We start from the raw sequence: 22,486 nt of genomic DNA, 5'->3' as shown, positions 1-22,486 counted from the left end.
ACGTTGCTGCTATAATAATATAAAATATGTCTTCATGAGAGAAGTTAGAATTATTGGCAAATACGGTACATTATTAAGCACTTAAATTGTCCTCATGTCTGTGTACAGCTGCTGTTATGTTCTGTTCTGTTTCTAATTGCTAAATGGGGGTTTGAATTAGAGTGTTATCATATGAATGTGTGTTTGTGTTTTTGTTGCATTTCCTACAGCTTCTTGTGATTCTGGATCAGTCGTCGGGTTAAAGAGATGCAGAGTAGCTACCATTTCGAACCTTTTTGTGCTCTTTCCGCCTGTAAGTGTGTGTTTTGAGCACACTAATTGAGCAAAGTAATGTTTTTTTATGTTGAACATCTTCCCCTCGTTTCCTCTACATCTTCCTACTGACCTGGTAGGGAAGCTGTTTTCCCCTGTTCTTTTGCATGAAGCTAAGAGATGCAGTTTTCATCTGGAGTGTGTGGATATTACACAGAGGCACAGATATAGGTGATCCCCCCTTTTCCGAAAGCTAGGTAGATGGCTGCTCTGAAGTGGAGGGAGCGAGGGAAACACCCAGGCGTATGAAACAAATCACAGCAGCACAGCCATCATCAACCGTGTCACTTTGTGGAAACCCTGCTGGAATCAAATGGAGGCAGGCGTCTACACAAACAAACTCTCTCACACACACACACACACACACAAACACACATGCAAACACTCCCTAGCACACGCATGCACATATACACAAAGCCTACTTTGACAAACCTATCAGCACCCCACTGTTTCTGACCGAGGAGGACAATTTAGAACACGCCGGCAAACACATGCGCATGCACACACAGCTGGGCACGTGCAGGAGGCACTCCACATGTACATACCGTTCTGTAGCAGTTCATAGAGGTCTCTTTTTCCTAAAGCACAGACATGTATGAATGTTCTAAGGGTTTTCCATCGGCTCTCATCATATTTTATTCATAGTTTTTGAATAAACACAAATAGAGTGGATGAGTGTATAGACGTGGGCACTAATGCCTGTTTGTGCGTTACATTTTACTGAACCCAGCCAAAGTTATTTTTGGCAAACCTGTCTTTATCGTTCAAGAGTGTGCACGATGAAGTCTTGGCTATTTCCTACATGCTTCAAAATGTTGCATGCTCCCTCGCTCTCGCTCTCTAACTCACTACGTTTCTCTCCTTATATCTCTCCCACTGTGAGTTGCACAAACTCCCAAGCAGGAAGGAAGAGCACTCATACATTTTCATTAAACACTCTTAATCTTAATTCATTACTTATCAGATATGTGACCTCATTAACATTGCCTCTTCCTCCATCTTTCTCTCCTCCTGTTCCATGCACACAACCTCGCCTCCTGCACTCATTCCTCCCTCCATGTTTCCTTCTTTCCCCATTTATATTTACTCATAGCTCTTCACTCTCTTTATCTTCTCTTCCCCTCTCCCTTTTTTCCTCTTGGTGCCTGCCCCTTCAGAGGAACCTGTGAGCACTCAACAGCCCCATTGAAAACAGTGTCTAATCTGAAAGTTAATTAAGTCTGCCTTCCTCCCCGTGTTCCTGCTCCTCTTCTCCTCTCAAGCATGTCTTTCTGGTTGAGAGACCACTGTCACTCTCTCCCAAATGACTTTGCCATATGTCTCATGTGGGTCAAGCTGGAATGCAGACGAACCGGTCTGTGTTTTACACTTTTACACAAACTGCAGACCTCAAACCTCCGGTGACAGTAGAAGACTGACACCATGTAATTCAGATTGACAGCATCTAATTAAAATGAAATTAGGTTGTGTCAATCTTTCATGTGTGTTCGTATCTATAAGGGGCATATTTTTCAGCTACATATAGAGGCGATATAGAGGGGATCTCACACCAGATGGATTGGAAGTGAAAATAGACTTGGCTTGCCTCTTAACATGAGGAAATGTGGATCTGGAACGGCGCTATCCCTCCTAATCCTCTCCTCTCTCCCTTTCACTTCTCCTTCTGTCGTGCGGCTCCCTTCCTCATATTTGTCCTCACTCCCTTCAATCATCTGGGCTAATTCCGCGGCCAAAAGCCACCGATTTACCAATTCCTCCTCTGTACTGACTGACTCAGTGCTCTGTTTTCTTGTCCTCCTCCCTCCCTCCTCCCTCTCTCAGGGTGCGGGCTGTACGGCTCTGGTGGTTGCCGTGGTAGCCAGGAAGCTGGAGCTGACCAAGGCCGAGAAACACGTACACAACTTCATGATGGACACGCAACTCACCAAGCGGGTGTGTAGGCTTGAGTGGCGTCAGTGGTGTGAATGAGTATGTTGTGCTGCTGCAGAAGTAAAGCAAACTGTAATTTATAAAAGAAAGTGCACATTCTCTGCATGCACCATAATTGGGCGTCTAACAGAGGTGTAATTTGTAAAAGTACAGTTGTTATGTGTGAGCATACTTTGGGAGGATTTTGCACGACAGTTTAGTATTTCTTTGGGGTCGGATACAAGGTGGTTTAGAGTCCGGCTAAATGGCTTGTCCTTTCACTGCACCTCCTTCACCCTCCATAACTACTGCATCACAGTGTCACCCTGTTTTGTTGTGACAGAGCGCCATGTTATTTGAGCGAGTGAAGGCAATAAAAGGTCATCTCTTTCTCGCTCTCCGTGGTCTGCTCCCTCATTTATAGTCTCTCTCTTTCTTTCCATTTCCAATCTTCTTCCTCCCACTTGGCCATCCCTCCACTCTCCTACCTCCCCTCTCCTCTGACATTTGTCTCTTTTACAGTGAATCCCTTTCCCCCTCTCTCTCTCTCTCTCTCTCTCTCTCTCTCTCTCTCTTTCTATCTGTCACCTCTCTTTCCTCCTTTCCCCTCCTCCTTTCCTTGCCACCTCCCCTCCTCTTTCCCTCCATCTCTCACTCCCTCCCTCCTCCAGTTTCTTTTCAATTTTTCATACAGTTGAAAGACCCAAGTTTTAAAAATAGCTCCCATATCAAATATGTAGGGTACATTATGGCAGCAGGATATCTGGGTGACTGAACGGGGTTGAGTGATCAATAATTTCAGCGTGGATAAAATATCGACAGAGGAGCCAGATCACTCTGTCTCGATTGGAGCCAGGCTCTCACCTCATCTTCCTGCTAACTCTGGCCAGGTCAGCCAGAGTGTGTTTTCACAAGACATTTAACACCTCTAACCATGTGTGTGCATATATGTGTGTTGAGAGTATTTCCATGTGCATTACTTACAATGTGGAATTCAGTCGACCATCTAAAGCAGTTGTGCTCAATGTTTTTGTCTCACATACCACCAGTTTAAATGATTTCAAACTGGATATTATTCAACACCATCAATTATGCAAAAGTTGTTAAAATATCTTTAATATTAGACATAATGATCTTGTAATTGTCATATTTTGCTTTTGTCTTTTTTTAATTTTTTTAGCCATGCTTGCGACATGGCTCTATGGATGGAAATCTCAGTCTGTCAGTGTGTCTGTCAACTACTTCGATCCAGATTGAAATAGCTCAGCAACTACTGAATGGATTGCCATGAAGTTTTTGTACAGATATTTGTGTTGGCCTGAGCATCAATCTAATTAAAAATAACTTTGGTAATCACCTAACTTTTCCTCTAGCACCACCAACAGGTTGACAAGTTAGGCTTTTAGTGAAGTATCTTGACAACTGCTGTAATTGTTTTGTACAGATATTTGCCATAGCAGTACTCATTTTTTTTGTGCAAATTTTTAAATGTTAGCATGCTATAATGCTAAACTAAGTGGTAAACACAGTAAGCATAATATACAATCTTGACATCAGCATGTTAACGCGACAAAACGTAGCCCAGTCAGAGACTAGAACCCACCCAGTTGTCAAATAATCAGCCTGATTATAAACTTTCATTTTTTGTCCATTCTACTCATAGGCCTTTAAATTATATATTGAATATCTACTTAAAATTCTTCACTTGAACAGATTTAAGTCATTACTAGAAACAGGAAGTGTAATGTAACCATGGATTTAGTGGAGTACAAATTAAGTCTAGTTTATTTTTTTTTTAGGGGGGGGGGTGTATATATTTATTAAAATTTTGGAAAACTCTAATTTGCAATGAACATTGAAGCATGTTTCCTTAGAACGTGTATAGTGACTATAAATATACTAAAGATCAGCCTCATACTAACTTGTAGTCTTATTTTTGTGTTTTTTCGCGTTTAAACACACATGAATGTGTGTGTATATATATATGTAGACTACTTAATTTGTACAGCACTTTTCAATACAAGTAACACATGCTTCACATGTGTCAAATATAAGACATCCAAACAAATCAAATAAATATCCATACAAATCAACATTTTTTGTAACATTAAGTCATTGCAATTTCATTTATTGTAATATATATATATATATATATATATATATATTTATAATGATTTTTTTACAGAGAGAGAGAGATGAAACTGATGCTCTTTAGCCCTTGAACAGAAAAAAAAAATTCTGTGAAACTGTTCCCCAATCCATTAAATCACAACCTTATCAAAGACAGTCATCAAGTAAGGGAAGTACCATTCAGCACTTTCATTCAACAGCATGCTGCTTGGTGACATTTCCTTCAAAGGGTCTCCGGTTTATGCAGGGGTAATTGTCTCCTGCCCTCTATTACTGGGAGCCCAATAATTGAAGCTGTTGTATGTACATTGATTTACATGACTGGGGCCATTCTCTGCCATATCATCGGAACAAGAGAATACAATCACTCAAGGCTTTATAATGAATAATGCAACGATAGACTCTACATCCTTCCATCATCATATGTGTGCACACACACGCACGGACAGGAATAGACAGAAAAGCACACATGCACACACCGATTTTCTACTTCAGTGAAATGGTGTTTCCTTCCCTTTGAAGAAGAATGTCATTTAAATGCCAATCAGTGAAGCTGTTAGCCAGCGGACTGTGTTTCAAGTATCTTATCTTATCTCTACACGTGTAAAAAAAGAAAAAAAGAGTTGGGAGTTGTTGTCCACCAGCTCCTAAAAAGTGCAGAGCTGGATTCATGAATCTGCAAGCAAACTATCTTCTAAAGCACACAGCAAAATAAAGTTCTCCTCAGACTTCCGTGTACCGCACAGATCATTCGTAGTCCAAATGTGTGTGGTACTTTTGACACTGTCTGACACATACTTCAACATACTTCAAAATATTTTCACTTTACATCATTTGAGTCTTCTCCACTTTCATCCTCAGCTCAGATTTTCAGACACATCCGACAAGACTGAAGTTGAGATCTTGAAATCTTGTGCGGTGCAGACCTAATAACCTTATCAGGGAGGATGATGTGCTTTAAAGACATCATTTCAAAGTTCAGTGCACAGGGTTAATTTTCATGCAGAGTTCACTGAAGTGCAGGGTTCCTCTCCCTTTGATAGGATTAACACGGATGTTAATTAAATAACAGTTAACATAGCCCCTGTAAGTCGACCATGTGTGTAAGGTTTAAGTGCTCATGTTTGATGCCAGGGCTTGTTGCAGAGTGTTAAAGGTGTGTTTAAAAGGCTGGCACTCTGGTTGCAGTTTATTGTGGCTCCGTGCAGAAATACTGGTTAATTCAAAGCACTGCTGGAAGTCCATCTGGCCAGAATATTGGGCCGCCACATTCACAGAGTGCTCTCGACACTGAAAAAGCAGGACACACTTACTATAGGCACTAAGTCAGTGCATTGGAGTGGTGTCTCCTTCCTTTTGATGGCACTAGGATGTCAATTAAATGCCACTCATTGAAGCAGTAAGCCCATTGACTGTGTGAATATGGCTGACAGAGTGTGTTTCTGAGGTCAGTACTTTTATTTCAAGCGTTTTAAATTGTGTTGCAAATGCAAAGAGTTGAAAATGTTGGGTCTTTCTGTAAATTTGCACTCTGAATGTGTATTCTGCCTCCACGTTCGACCATTGGTTAATTCCAAGCACTTTCAGAAGTCCCTGTGGCATATTCAGGGCTTCACCCTCTCTGATTATTCAGAGTGCACTCTGGGCTCTGGCCAAGGAGGAGGTGCTGCAATGCCTTCCAATGTTTACACCACCAGCCAAATGGGAGCAATCTAACCCCCGAAGATTTCTCCTTAGCTATCTTTCACTCCACACAGTAAAAATAACTCCTCTTCTGACAGCCTTTTAATTCACACGCAAACCAGATGGATCCTTATTAGTGTAGACATATTGTGACAGTGACAAAAATTAATTTGACACACAATGGATGCTTTTACACATGTCTGATGTTTTTCACTTGTTACCAATTGAACCTGAGTGTACTCTTCCCTTTAATGGAGCGGTGTCTGAATTCATGAAGATTCTCCATGGTGTGCTGTGGGTGTTGTGTAGCAAATAACCTCATTCAGAGACAAAATATGTATAAAACCACCAGTGGAAGCCGCTTATTATTTAAATACTAAGAAATGTTCTGTGATTCCTCATTAATTTGTTTGATGCTTGAGTGAAACCCTAATCTTTTGCTTAGACGTCAAGACAGTGATATTTTTCTTGTGTTTGTGTGCATTCATGGATGTGTGACCATGGTTGTGTGTCTGCCTGTGTGTTTGTGTGTGAGCAAGAGACCTGTCTCTTCACTTTGCCACCATGCCTGTGAGAGGAAGGTCAGAGCAGGTGAGGCCGCGTGACGCCGTGGCACATGGTTGAGGTGAGAGGTTGTTGCCACGGTAATTGGCCTGTTTGTTTATGTTTTCTGCTCTTCTAGAAAACACCATTGTATCTCTAGCACCACAGCGCATAATTACTAATTGCATACACAGGTCATTAAGGCCCTCCTGGGTTGGGAGGGTCAGGCGCCTCGGCTTTTCCTCTGATGTTAGAGAAACATTTCCATCCCTATGAAAAATGGAGGAAAAACACTCCAGGATTTTTTTTTTCAAACAACAAATGATGTTTCAGAGTTCATTCTTATTTTTTAATTTATGATACCAACATTTATATATTTGTATCCATGCTTATTTGAAGAAAAGAGTTAATTACATTACTGTTCTAATTAGTAGCAGTTTCTGTAATGTCTTATACTGACCTCTTTAAAATATTTGTTTGTACTGATTGATTTGTTCTCCACAATATGTCATCAACTGCCCAACGTGCTGAGATGTGGAAACCCCATGTCTTAACAGATTTCACATGTACCTGCCATAAGGTGCACATGTAGGGGAGCAGCCAGAACAGCTCTTTGACCCAAACCAGCCATATGGCACCAACATGGTTGCCCAAGTACAGACCATATGGTCCAGGAATGGTTGCTGCTGCTGTCGTTTGGTTTCTCGTGGAGTATTCTTAGCGGTCCATTTTGAGTCTTTTATTTCTTTTAATGGAGTTGCCATCTTTGCCTGAGTTTCTACATGAATTCCCAGGAGGAGAGTGCAAGTAAAATAAAGAGTGTGGTGCAGGGGAATTAACTGTAAAATACAAACAGCCTGTTATTATCCCTCCCTGTTATTTACATGTGAAGCAGTTTCGAGGATTTAAATGAAGAGTGAAGCTGTAGCATCGTCTAATTAAATGGCCTGAAGAGGTCCAACAGGCTCACTCTGCGCAGCTGGACAGATGTTAGAAGTTTGTGTGAAAACTTACACTCGTGAGCCGGCGTGACAGTCACAACATGCCATCATCCATCATGTTTCACTCACCCTGCAGTGATTAGTCAACGGATAAATCGGGTTTGACATATCAATTTACCAATGGGCCTGTAGATATGAGGGGTATTAAATGTGCTCTTCAGTAACCTGGCCTGTGATTAAAACCAAAGGAACTGTGTTTTGTTCAAACATAATCCAGACAAATTAACTCTTTACTCACTGTCACTGGTTCCAAATATCCTTTCCAACATTGTATGCAGGTGTGGTTTTAAATTTTATGTAAAAACACTTATCTAAAAAAAAAAAATTAAAAAAAAAAGCAACACTACCATCAAGATAATAACAGTGATGTTGACATTAGTGCTGTGGGCCCACTGACAACATGTCATGGTTGTGATGCCTCTTTAGGATCTTAGCAGCTCTGTTAGTGCCTGTCTTTGCTACATGGATGGGAGTTCTGTAATCCTATTGATACACATAGGGGGATGAGCCTCAGAGGGACATGGGGTTACCTCATACTGCAAACCAAGATTTACTTCCAAATCACATTTGTCATGGCCTGTAAATATTTTAAAAATTTTGGGAGGTTTACTCACGTGAGATTTACATACTATATTTGAATGTCTTATCAGCAAACAAGCTGTATAAAGTTAAGAATTAATAAATTTGAGATGCTGAACTGTCATTAAGATTGACTGGTAACATGGCAAGTTACCTGTATGACTCAAGCTCCTGGAGGGGCCTTATATATCACCTACATTGTGTTACATTAGCGCTTTATGGTTTGACTTCCTCTGTGTCATTGAAAACACATCTGCAAGACCCAGGGCCTCCTACTCTCTTCATCTGTAGCCAGTAGTGTGTGTATGTCTGCATGTGTGTATGTGTAGGCGTGTATGTGTGTGAGCAGTCCTTGACTGCGGTGGATGGGTGCTGATTAGCCAAGCTGCTGGGGTCTTTTGTGCTCCTCAGACGGGGGTATAATTGTTCTTTGTTCAGTGCTCAGCATCTCTTTGAAGTCTCTCATTCAATTTATGTCCTTAGAGATTCTCTCTCCCTTCTCCCTTTCTATGGTATCCACCCGCGCTTTTTGCACTGGGTGTCAAACCCCTGTGTTGTAATTACATAGCAACATATAGAGACATACAGTGCATGAAACATACAGGAGCAGATATGGATATAAATTCATGTAGAGGAATCGTGATCATTGTCCACAGAAATTGACCCAAAGCCTACACTGACATTTTAGACCTGTGTTTTATTAAATGACAGCAATCTCATATTCAGATGGTACAAACTGAAAGCATCTGAAGCCATTGTCTGACCGCTACAATGAAGAAAAATGACTAACCTGCTGTTGACTCTGATGGCCGTCAGGCTTTCCATAAGTGAACATCATTACATAGGGTATTTCTCTAATGTGTCTCTTCTGCAGGGTTGAGGATTGTCTGTGACAGCTAGTTTAAGAGTAGCGACTCGTGCCGCTATTGTTTCTTTCAGTTGTTGTCATAATGAAATGGAAGATCACTGGTTTTAATGAACTGCTGTGGTGCTGTGCTGAATTACTTTCCCCTAGCCAAGATAATGTGGCCCATTTGAGTTAGTCCCAGATATAATGTGGCAATGTAGACAGACCAAGAGAAGGGAGAAGTGTGTGTGTGAGGGAGAGACTCCTGTTGGTTTTTATTGCCAAATCTCCCTAAGGAGAGAGCTGTTTATGCACGCATGAAAAGCATTGGCAAGCAAGCCGGTGTGTGTAGAGAGAGATGGAGAATGAGGGCAGCCTTTAAGAAGAGAACGATGGTTTAGCGTTTTGTTTTGTTTTTTTTTTTATTATTTTGCAGGGAGGCAATGGAGAATGGAGGGAAAAAGTGAAAGAGAACAGGGATGGGCAAACCTGTTGCCTGCTTCAGTTGCCAAGGACTACCTGTTGCTAACAATATGTGTGTACGTGTTTTTGTGTTCATTGTCTGGGAGCAGATAAAGAATGCGGCGGCTAACGTGCTAAGGGAGACCTGGCTCATCTACAAACACACCAAGCTGATGAAGAAGATCGACCACTCCAGAGTCCGCAAACACCAGCGGAAGTTCCTCCAGGCTATACATCAGTGAGACCACACCTCACATGCACCCACACACATACGCACACACACACACACACACACACATACACACATATATACACATACACATGGACAGAACTGCACTGAACTGTGCTGCTGAGCTGATGAAGCCTTTGAAATCAGCTGTACTTTCTATCCACCCACAGGTTGAATCAACGCCGATAATCAGATAAAGTGCATGAATCCCTACACACACACACACACACACTAGGACACACTCACTCACTCACTCATGCGCGCGCACACACACACACGCACACACACAAAATGAATCATCTACTAAAGGGCAGGTTCACTCCAGGCAAATACAGTTGTGGGACTGGATAATCAGTGCATTGTGTACTATTAGAGACACTTTGATCATCATATCATCTGTATTAAAGAGCGTTGTTGATCGTACAAATACATACAGCACAACTTAATCACACATTGCAGTTCATTTCTCCCATAGCATTGTTTAGTTATGTTTAATGGCCACAAGTGGGACGCCTTTTTAAAGTCTTGCTTTGCTAAGAGATATTTGTGTATCTTCTGTCTAGCATCAAAATTAAGTGGCCCTTTAATGTTGCTCACTCCCTTGATCTTGAACAGTTCAGTCTAGACTTGAGAACAACAAGTGTCTTCAAAAGCCAGAGTCAAGAGACCTAAGGCTCTTTAAATTGTAACATAGAAAGGCTAATCCTGAAGCATGCAGACTGTGGATGAGAGGCTGATTCTGTGAGCGCAGAAACGGGTTGGTTTTATGGGGACATGAGTACGTTCTCTGGTTCAAATACCTGTGAGTTCCAATGGAGGTGCAGCCTCATAAAATCGACCTGCACTTCATCATACTGGAGGAGGGCAAGCAGTTTGTTTTATGAAAACACAGATTAGACCTTTAGTTCATTAATTATTGTATTGTGTTTTAAGAGTCATCTAGGTCCAATCTTTAATGAGACTGAAGAGAAATGTATTTTATTGTATGTAACTGCACTATTTAAAAAAAAATCTAATTTCATTCCCCTTAGTTTATTTCCCTGTAGGCAATATTCCCCTTAAGGTTTCTTAATATTAACTACCATATGCATTTACTCTAGCTTATGCTCTCGGTCTATATTAAAATTGTGTATATTTTCACCTGCATTACAAAATGACCCTGTTTCACAGCACACTGTGTGCTATCAGTGTTTGTCCATTCATGTCTGGCAGCACACTACAGGTAGAAGTGAAGCTGAAGCAGGCAAGGTGACCGCTCCACGGGACCCAGAGGGATTAGCTCTCTGGACCGACCACTGTGTATTTACTGAGTTTCAACTTTGTATGTGTTTGTGTATTTTATGTGTGTACTTGTGTGCATCTGTTTGCAGATTACGCAGTGTGAAAATGGAGCAGAGGAAACTCAGTGATCAGGCCAACACACTAGTGGACCTCTCAAAGGTGAGACACACACACACACACACACACACACACACACCCCCACATAGTTGACACACTCATCAGTGTTTTTCATTTATGTAGGGCACACACTTCACAGACATACAACCATTGTACAAGTTTGTTAACTTAAACCGTTTGCCCCTCAAACTATACCACGACATTCCTCCGTTTCCATGCTGACCTGCCCGTTTCTGTGGCATTGCGTCGCCTAGCAACCGGAACAAGTCTTGAAACAGGGATGACTGAGTGAGAGAGCGAGGAGGAAATGAGAGGGGGGAGGGGGGTGCTCATGTTTTTCTGTTACTATGTGGGTGTCTGAGTGAGAATGTGAGCGTGTGTGTGTGTGTGTGTGTGTGTGTGTGTGTACTTGTACTTGCTACATAGTAAGGACCAAAAAAAGTATTTTACTAACAGAGTGAGGACATTTTGGGAAAGTGAGGACATTTTGGCCGGTCCTCACTTTTTGAGACATATTAAAATCACATTTTGAGGGTTAAGACTTGGTTTTAGAGTTATGGTTAGAATTAGGTTTAGGTTAAGGTTTGGGTCAGGGTTAGGGTTAGGCACTCAGTTGTGATGGTTAAGGTTAGGGTAAGGGGCTAGGGAATGCATTATGTCAATGAGTGTCCTCACAAAGATAGAAGTACAAGTATGTGTGTGTGTGTGTGTGTGTGTCTGTGTGTGTGTGTGTGTGTACGCATGTGACATTGTGTGTATGTGATTGTGAAAGAGGCCATGAAGTGGGAATGAGATAGAGACTTGAGAAAAAGATCGAGTGAGGTGTGTGTTTGTGTCTTTCCAAGGAGCAATAGCTTTAACACCAAATATATTGCAATTATACTATCTCAATAACTCCATCTCAATTGGCCACTTGTGCGTTTACCATGGTTACGGAGGCCAGAATGTGCAAGGCAGGGACACTTTGCCGCCTTCCTTTCATTCTCTCTCTCCTGTCTCTTTCTCTCTTTCTTCACAATATTATAACACCCACATAAAGACTTCCCTCCAGCCTCTTCTTCATTTCAGCTTCTACTCCCTCTTGGAAATTTTTTTTCTTTTGCTCAATGTCTTACTCGCTTCCCCCTGGCCTCGCGCTTGCCCTCTCTCCACTTTTACTTCACTCTCTAACCCCTTTTACTGTCTCTTCTCATTCAATCTAAAAAAAATTTCTTTAAATAAGTTTTAATAAAGCAACCCTTATAATACTCCTGTTTACGTATTTGCAATCTGTCTCCCTTCTTCAAAGTACTCTGTGTGCACTGACTCATCTCCCACTCTCTTCCCCTCTCCTCTCCTCTCCTCTCCTCCCATAGATGCAGAGCGTCATGTATGAGCTGATGTCAGAGCTCAACGACCGCAGTGAAGACTTGGAGCGCCAGATGCTGTCCCTGGAGCAGCGGGTGGAGCAGCTCACTGCCGGCTTCAACGCTCTCCCTGCCCACCTCTCGGCCACCCTCAGTGCCCAGCACGCTGCCCTGGTCCACCTGCTGCGAGAGAGGGATGCAAGGGATGGTAGAGGAGGAGGCGTAGGAGGTGCTATGGTCCCACTGTCCCCAGCAACTTCTTTAACCACTGCCCCAACTTCAGTTTCTCCAGTCCAGGTCACAGCTACAGCACCACCCCCAGCCCAGGTCTCTACTTTGGCCTTGGAGTCCCCTCTTTCGCCCCCACCGCTGAGCCCAGAGGGGAGCCTGGAGGCTAATTCCAACCCTAACACCTGCACCTCTAGCTGCTGAAGACAGCTCTGAGGACCAGGAGAGGACAAATCTGGGGACAAAACAGGGAGAGAGAGAGGGGGGTGGGGGGTGGGACTGTGTTAGTCCTCTCACTTCAGACTAAAGGAGAGGAATGAGGAAGGAGAAGGAGAATTATGTGAGGTGATCCTCTGAAACTAGAGGGACGGATGAAGACGGGACTATGAGGAGAAATAATGGGATTAAGATGGAGGGCCAGTATGAACGATGAGACATGTTAAGGACTTTGGGGCGCATTCGTTGACGATGGGAAGGAGAAGAAAAATGGAGATAAAATGGAGACTCTAAAAGGTGTGAGGGGGAGGAATGATGTCAAGAGGGTGAGAAATGGAGGTAGAGAAGATGAGGAGGGGGAAGGAGAGAGGAGGAGAAATAACGAGGAATAATTATATGAACTCAGAGCTCCTAAATGGAATCCGCTCCAATTACTGAAAAAGGCCTTTTATTTTCTGTATCTCTCTCTCTCTTTCTCTCTTCCTCTTTGCCCCCCCCCCTTTCCCAATCTCTCTCTCCCTTCATCAGGAATTAATGACCATGACTTTTTATCCTTATGATGTATTTTCTATCTGAATGCTAATTGTGTGTTAACGAGCATCCCTTTAACAGAAGGTTCGATCAATACGACCACGATTAAAAAAAATAAATAAATAAATAAAAAATTTTAAAAAACTAGTGGCATGCACTGCACACACACACACACACACACACACACACAAACACACTTACACACATAAATTATATTGACTCATCATCCACACAATACAAGTTAACACAGCACAAACATAAATACACAATCTTTCACAATGCAGGCCCTATTTTCACTCACACAAAGAAATTAATGCACCAGCCCATTAGATAAGACTAAAGCCTATACTGCCAAGCACTCAATGCACTGTCAATCTCCACAGAGCACTGCCAAGCAATGTAGACACACTGTAAAAAATGTTCATCCTAAGGACTTTATCGTTTGTGGGTGTGAGCTAATGCAGTAGTTTAGACTTAGCATAGTTGTGACATTTAACAGTTGGTAAAATTGTTAACAGTTCACTGAACCACAAATCAAGTCGAAATAAGCTTACATGATACTGAGGGACGTGAGTCATCATAACATAGATCTCTCTCTGATGAAGAAGAAAATAACGTAACACAACTATAACAGGAATTTATTACTGCATTTACTGATCTACAGATTAAGTTGAACTGATGTTTAAGTGTACTTGTACGTTTGCTGTACTGAAGTGAGACGTTAAAAGAGTTTAGATTTTGTTTAATTTCTGTGAACATTTCTTATGTAAACCTCCGAAAATGGACAATTAATAGTTAGCATGGTGGTTGGATGAACAATTAGATTATAACACAAGGATTTATTAAATTGGCATTTCAATCTGGCTGATTTATTTTGAAGATGGTATTGCAACTACAACACGGAGCTTTGCACAAACTTAATGCTCCACATTTAGTGAGTCTTCTCAATATATGTTATTAAAACATTTACTAGAATCTATCTGCCCAGAGGCAAACCAATATGAATCAAAACTTTACCCATTAATAATAAGGGATCTGCTTAGTCTTTTGCTTACACTTGGCTGAAGTCAGTGGAGTCAAATTGAATGAGATGCTGTAGTCTCTATTGTTTTGTCATTTTCTGAAAAACAAATGTTATAGTTACAAAAATATAGATTTTTACACTAGTAATTTAATTGTCTTTAAAAATCCTCAAATGATTTAACTGTGTTATTATGTTGATGTGACTGATATTTTTTCACAGTGTATGGTTATGTCTACAACCCTTCATGAGGGGAAGAAGACCTTACCCACTGCCATCTTTTTTCAAGCTTGCAGTCCCAAAACTACTCACTGTTATCATGAATGTATTCCATGTAAAGAAATACACTCAAACACTTCTGCTTGCTCGATCACTTAAACTGCCATGTAGACACAGGAACAGACACCCACATACACATACACACAGACACACACACACACACATACACACACAAACACACACACACACACACACACCTCAACAACCAAAGTGCTCTCTCTTAAATGGACTTCAATAAGGGGCAGGGAACGCTGCTGTCACTGGGGACAAAAGATAGCAGGAGGCGTTGCAGATATCTTGACAATATTTCTGAGGGAATAACTGTGAAAATCTGGGCATGGACTTGTAACAGTGCTGTACATGGACTGCTCTTCACTGCTTTAAAACAGATCAAGGTGGACTAAGGAGGAACACAAGGGAACACAAATAAACCTTATAAAGGATAAATGGCCATGCAGGAACAGCTGTTCATGAAATAAATAGAGAAAGAGGTATATCTGAGAGGAATTACAATGGTGTGATGGGAAGAGAGACAAGCCTACCCTTGCATTGGAGACAATATTGAAAACTGTCTTATAGCGACACGCTGTGGCCGGAATACTGAATTACATACGCTTGGAATATTGTACAGTATGATGTTAACGAAATCTAGCTTTGTATTGCTTAGTCTTTTCTACCATTATGATTAAACGCAGTTATAGCTGATATCTAATATTATTAAACTATAGTATTCTTCTCATTCGTCATGACAATTATGATATATGTATTAACAATATGTTAAATTATTATGAACAAGGAAAGTGCCGTTTGAGGTTGAAATTATTTTGTAATTTTATTTTATCAGAGAGAATTAATAAAGTATATATCTATAACATCACAGCTTCAATCTTTTCTGTGTTGCTATTACTTTATTTTGTATTTATTTATTTTTAGTTATTTATTTGTTTATTTTCGATGCTTTACATAGGTTGGTTTTGGTGGGACGCTTTAGAAAAATAAAACATTTCTTACATTCTTTTTTCACACCTCTTTCATCCAGTGTATCACGGTTCCTTTAATAAGTGGGAACAATAACATTTTGCATTTTCTCCACACGAATAAATACCGTATGGACGGCGTAACAAGCCGATTTGACAGTTGCTGCGGGCTATTTTTGACATTTTGTCAGTCACTGATTGGCCTATTTTGCCATATTTGTCACTGTTAAAAGATTATCTCTCAACTCATGTTTGGAGCTCAGTAACTTTGGTATTTTCTGTTTGACGCGGAACAAAAAACAACCGTGTTCTCGTCGGTGTGAGGGATATTTACATTCTTCCTATCCGGTTGCTATGGATTCACTTGTTCCCGGATTACGTCATGACGCTGACTTCACTGGCTCATGCTCTCGCGAGCTTTGGAGAAAGCACCATGGACAGCGAAGTTTAAGACTTGATTGTTTTTTATAATAGGGCGTAAAACTGCTAGCTATAGATGAGTTAATTCTTATGTTATCTCAGCTGGAAAACTGAATAAACAATCAAAACTTAAAAGGTTGCTAAGTACACCGTGATAAAGTAAAAACACTAAAAATTCTAGTTTATTGACACAACTTTTTGTCTAATACCAAAATAAAATTCACATTTGCACACATTTGTGTGTGTGAGTGTGTGTGTGTGTGTGTGTGTGTGTGTGTGTGTGTGTGTGTGTGTGTTACTCCATGTGTGTAACATGGGAAATCATCCAGACATAAGACAGTCTGTGTCCAAGCCTCCTTTTGATCAGGTCCTACTTTCTGCTGTCATTGTCCCTTGTACCAACCATCAATGGCACCACGCAAGCATGGGACTGTGAGTGGAAGTGGAGACATGTGTTGGACATGTCTGTCTGGTTTTACTTTGTCTAATTTTGGGATAGATTTCACATCTTAATTCAGCTAATTAGGGAAGTTGTGATAAAAGTGATATCCTCAGTTTGATTTCACTGCATCTGTATTCAGCACAAACTAAAATACACAAGTAATTTGTTAATTTAGATTGAGTTATAGTTAGTGAAAATGTCATGGTTGATAATGATTAGGTTACAAACTTAACCTGACATATAAAGCAATGTAATAACAGTGAATATAAAACACAATAATGTAGTTGAACTCTGACTCAGACAGCAAGACTTAACTAATTTACTTATGGCAAAAATTAACTGATTATGTCTAAATGCCCATGGTAACAACTTTTCGGGTACCTCATTCAGTAGCAGTAGGTGATTGTTTGTCCTATATAACATTTTTCTATCATTCAAATTGTGGTTGGAAGTGTTTCTTGCCAGTGAAAGATGCAATTTACAACACAATTGTTTGTTTAAGGATTTGCACATTGTTTGTCAGACTTCTTCATTCTAATTGGGTGTAATCCTTTGTTAGGTTTATAATCTTACCGTAGCAGGCCTAGCAGTGTGGGTTAGGAGTAAAGTTTTACAGTGAATAATGCTCATAATAGGCAGCCATGGGAACAGGGTGAAGTTAGTTTTCTCTTGTCTCTTGTGTTTGATTTTGCTTTGTTATGGACAATTTTTCACTTGCCAGGTCTTTGTAAGTAGAATAGACTGTGTGGATTTGTATATCTATTATTTGTAGAGTAAAAGGTTTTTTAATACTATGTGATTACTAGTGGGTAGCCAACATTCATCATCAAGGTAGTGAAAACATCACTGTCAATTTATTATATCACATTATGCATAAATTGGCAAAATGCCCCACACTAAGCTTTTTTTCAGTAATTGCTCAGTGGACATACCTCTTGGTGTGAACTAATGAGTCCCAGTCAATATATTGAGATCATCAAGAGAGATCCCCTAAGGAAGGTACCTAACATACAACAAGATCAACATGTTGTATGTTAGGTACCTTCCTCATATTCAGTCTTCTTTCTGATTGAGGGTAGTTGAGTCAAAACTATTTGAATTAAGGAGTTCACACCAATGCTCATCCCAGAGGTGACAACACACCAATCTTCTCAGGGCTTATCATGTGTAAGTAAATTTACTTGAGCATGAGGGCAGTCATAGCCTTCACACAATCTCGCCTTAACAGAGAAAATGGTTTTTTATTTTTTCATAAAACAAGCGTCATTAAACCCAGCCTGTTGTGTGTTTAGCCCAGGGTGAAATAAAACAGAGTAACAGGGGTGTGAAAGCCAGGCAGCCTGAGGCAGTGCTCTGCCCAGAGCACAGCACATATCCAGATGTGATGAGCTTGTTATCTGTGTTATTTACTGGCAAGCTCTTCTGCCTCGGGGCATTCATCATCTCTCTCAGACTTTGTACATTTTCATAGGCTGTACTCTATGATTTTAAGGCCAAGGTAATGTCCGTAGCCTAGTTATTTTAACATTCTGCTCTCTGCTTCGCTTTTTATCTCTGCCAGTCTCTCAGCCTCTCTTCATTTTTCAGGACACCAATTTCGTCTTTTAGGATTGCTGTTTGAGCCGCGGATAGCAAAGGACCCAGAGACAGCTGAAGTCATACAATAGAGGAGAAACCTGAGAAAGTGAAAAGTGGGATATGTTCTCATTTCTTTTCTCATATTCCAGCCAAATTTAGCCAAAAGAATAAGAACATTTTAAGACTGTAACACCAGAAAGAATGCACCAAATTTACATTTGATAAATGTAAATGTGGTGTTTTGGTTGAATGAACAAAGCCCGCAATTTTGTAGGTTTTACTATACTATAAAACAGAAAATTTACCTTACAGCTGGCCTCTTTCCAAAGTGAAGTGTGTATATGCTTTCAAAAAAGGGCAGGTATGTGGCTAGGGAGGCAGAGTGAGTTCCCCACTTATCACAAGGCTGATGGGTCAATCCCAGCCTCCTGTCCATATGCTGATTAAGAAATTGAACCCCAGTTGTTGCTGATAATTAGACTTTGATTAGTTCCTTACATGGGAGCTTGTTTCTCCATAGGTATGTGTCAACTAATGAATAAGAGGGTATATAAATGCAGTCTATTTTAAAAAAAAATCACAAATCACTTCGAATAGGACCATTAGATATTGTGTGTTCTGCAGTGTAAATGATACAGTAGTTACTTTCTCATCCTTGTTTGCCTTTTTATACTCTTTCTCCCTCTGACTGCTCAGATGTGACCCTTGGTTTGATAAGTTTCCACCGGCCTGTAGAAAAAAAATGTACAAAGTTCTCCACAACACCATGATCATGCAATTTCGGAAGAACTGCATAGCTGATATGTATGCAATCACACATCATACAACAACACAACTTCTTCTCCAGCAGTGCTTGAATCTGCTAAACTCCTGCTGCTCTGTCTGCATGGTGGAGTCCAGCTGCCTCATTACACTAACACCCACACACCAGTATTGACTAGGATGGTTCATTCATGTTTGTGTGCATGTGGTTTTGTCAGTAGAAGCGGAGGCACAGAGATAGTTGTTGGAGGTCGGCCACTGTTATCACCTGCCTGTGCTGCTCCATGATCATGTGGTATACCTGTCAACTGTAATCTCATCATCATGACCACCGGCCCAAATGTCACCTGGTTCTGTCAGCGGGAGACTGTCCCCATCACTAACCACATCCCTTGTCTCTAACTTCTCTTTGTGCTGAGATGACAGGGGCTGTTTTCTGTGCTGGAAGCTTCTACTAACAAAACCTTTTATGTTGTTGAGACGTAACGAATCGTCAACATTGTTGCAAAAATGCAGCATAAGACGGGAGCAAGTGCACACACGCACACAAACACGCACTCTACTGGTTCCTGTCATTCCCTTTTCATGACAGTAAAACCCTTCAGGTGACCCCACCAGTCACAGTGCACCAGGAAGCGAAGATGTATGATCTCCTCATTCTTATGCCCATGTCCTGGTGTTCCTATGGTAACCAGAGGGACAGATATACCAACACACAGAAGTCTGTACGTGTGTGTGTGTGTGTGTGTGTGTGTATATATGTGTGCATTTATGTATGAATGGGAGAGACTAGAGGCAGCACTGAATTCAACTATGTATCCTTGCATGTTTTCATGAATGTGCATGTACCCAAGTGTCTGAGCAGGTAAAATGGGGAAGTAGCATTGTGAGCTGGAGTGACAGTGATGTGTTGCCGTGGTGATGATGAAAGGAGGAATAGTAGAGGGAAAGAAGCTTGGACATACTACAATTCACATAGTGGATACACCTAACCCTGAACACACCTCCACAGGATAGGGAAGTGGATACACACAAATACATAGATTAAATACACGCAAACAAAAGCAAAACAGTTTGTCCCAGCCGTGTTTTTATTGACATTTTCATTTTCCATCTCACCACCAGATGCCCTTAGAGGTTCCCGTCCCTTGCCAGTCACTTGACCTTGAGCCTCCCTGCACACTGTCCCTTATTAAGTCCCAGGGTACACAGACTTTTCCCACTCTCGGTTACCATGTTGTCATGGTTTCCGTAACATTATTGTGTGTCCCAGCCATTTCTGCCTGCTGCCAGTTTTCTATCTGCTTTACGTCTTAGCCCTATCAGACTTGGTCACCTCTTTGGACTGTCTTCCTGTTGCCAACCTGTAAGACAGTGATCACTGTTCAAAGTTAAGTGCCTGTAACTGAGCCTGTTCTGCCTGTGTGTCTACATTTGAATTCCTGTTGCTCTGTGCTTGAAATGTGACATCTTGACTTTTCCCATTTTAGTTACCTGACGTTTCTCTCTATCTCATCCGTCCATATGATGTTGGTGATGCAACGGCACATGAGGAGACTGAGCTTTGTGGAGGGGTGAAAGGAGAGCCACACCACTTCACTAACCTCGCCCAGTTTCAGGGGACCTCCACTCCCTCTTCTCCTCAAGTGCCAGACCTTCTCCCTCAGGGCCACCTCTCAGAGGTCACTCCTGAAAACAACCTCTTGAATATCCAGACTGCTTCCTGACAAATCTCCATATCAGCATTTTAATTATGGCCGAGGTACGTTTATGTCCTCATTTATAATTACATTACTCAGAAAAGCTTGAGGTGGTAATTTAAATTATTATACCACCTATATATTAAGGTGGTATTTCACTTACACAACTCTACAACAATATCACACTCTTCACCCAGTACTGAAGCCCAGTTGAGAAGTGTCCAAAGCTGGTGAGAGTACCACAACATATTGTTTTTGTTGCGATTTTTTGGGGTTGGATTAGTGTCTGTCTGTCCAGCATCTCCACAATCAGTACAACACTTTTATTTACCTCAGAACTGCAGCATCTTACATTAAGTCAAGTTGTAGAAGCACATCGTCATCCCTCACTTACTTACTGCCAACCCCTCCGTTCATAGACACCTACGTAGACATTTTCATTTAATATGCACTCTTATAGGGTTGGATGCACACAATAAATGGCTTAGGAGTTTATAGCAATATGCTTTCAGCCTTTTCTGTTCAATTAATCCATTATCTGCTAAGTCCATTAGACACTTTATTGGATTAGAGGGTTCCCTAACACATACACAATCGTGGATGTAATATTTCCATTAGTGAAACTGGATAAAATTATTAATGTGTGTGTTGTTATAAAAGATCAGATTACAGGCTCTTAAATGTATACCTGATCCATTCAAGATTTAGTTTAGTCTGCAGTCAGCTTCATGGGCATTAAAATCAAACACACCCTGTCTGTACTGTATTCTTTTTATTGCTTGAAATCCATAAATGTTTGGTGTAATTTTAATGGCAAGACCTTAGACAGCTGGCCAGAACCCAAACAGAAATTCATACAGTTATGTGGACTGTGCATAGAAGTAAGACAGCAGAGGTTCTTAATTGACCTATTTTTCAGCCTGTTCAGTTGAATCGGGATGAAGGGAGAGACGATGGGTTTTTTAATGATGCCACAGGGGAGTTGTGCTGTGCTTCCTCTCCTGACAGGACGTCTACTGTTGCAACTTCCACTGACATAACTCGGCTACCTGTAACTACTCTGCATATTATACTTTCAGTCACAGCCCAGTGCCACTCAAAGGTTAAATTCCCACTTCATGCTTTCTTTTTTTTCTCTGATTGTGCCTCTTCCTTTTTCTAGATTTCTGTGACTGAAGTAGTGCCCTCCATCAGTGACATGCTTTGTTGCATATGAGACAGGTCCAAAGTCATGGCCTCTGGCCCCTTGAAGAAGGATGCGGAAAGGCTAGAGGTGGAGGCAGTCAGCCAATTAGAGGCTAGGAGCGGTCAGCGGCATGCCAGCAGTTTCTGTCTTGTCTGGCTTTCAGCATCCAGGTGGGACTCTGGCATGTGGAAATGAGGTATTTTTAGCACCGTAACCCTTTGTCTCTGTTCCTCCTCCTCCTCCTCCTCCTCCTCCCCCTCCATCCCACCCAAACCCTGCCCTCAATCCCAGTACCCCAGAAGCACAAGTTTATTCATTTAGTTTCATTTCCTCTGCTCTTTTCTATCCTGCCTCCCTGCTGCTAGCACTATACCTTCTTCTGCTTATCACACTTATGCACCCATAGACAGACACTGAGACGTGTGCATGTACGAGCACAAGCACACACACACACAGAATTACATCAGAATTTTATTTTTCATTTGAACTCTATGCTCTGTGCTCAATGCCCCCCCCCCCCCCCCCCCCCCCCCCCAAACCCCACCCCATCTCCTTCCTTCTCTCCCCAGTTGCTTCCCTGAAAAGTGATGATGGTTTCCATAGTAACCGTCTGTGTCTGTACCAGAGGGGAGTTTCCTTATACGGACTAGAAAGGATTCCGAGCAAGGGGAGTCACAAAAACACAAACGCATGCATGCATTCGTGAAA

At 41.4% G+C, this 22,486-nt stretch overlaps 1 protein-coding gene across 2 annotated transcripts in view; it reads left to right on the top strand.

The window, feature by feature from the left end:
- kcnn3 (potassium intermediate/small conductance calcium-activated channel, subfamily N, member 3) overlaps positions 1–15,587 on the top strand; it is a 46,259-nt gene extending 30,672 nt beyond the window's left edge. For both annotated transcript variants that reach the window (XM_071470132.1, XM_071470131.1), the window contains exons 7-10: positions 2,134–2,244; positions 9,576–9,703; positions 11,065–11,134; positions 12,448–15,587. In XM_071470132.1, coding sequence (XP_071326233.1) covers positions 2,134–2,244; positions 9,576–9,703; positions 11,065–11,134; positions 12,448–12,870 — 732 coding nt within the window. In that variant the 3' untranslated portion in view covers positions 12,871–15,587. The remainder of the gene's footprint in view (positions 1–2,133; positions 2,245–9,575; positions 9,704–11,064; positions 11,135–12,447) is intronic.
- The last annotated feature ends 6,899 nt before the right edge of the window (positions 15,588–22,486 follow it).

Source organism: Trachinotus anak, unplaced genomic scaffold (genome assembly GCF_046630095.1).
Source record: "Trachinotus anak isolate AG129_WGS33_773 ecotype Australia unplaced genomic scaffold, CSIRO_AGI_Tana_v1 ptg000032l, whole genome shotgun sequence".
Lineage (NCBI taxonomy): Eukaryota > Metazoa > Chordata > Actinopteri > Carangiformes > Carangidae > Trachinotus > Trachinotus anak.
The sequence above is the reverse complement of the archived record's forward strand: the minus strand, read 5'-3'. Positions and strand labels throughout refer to the sequence as shown.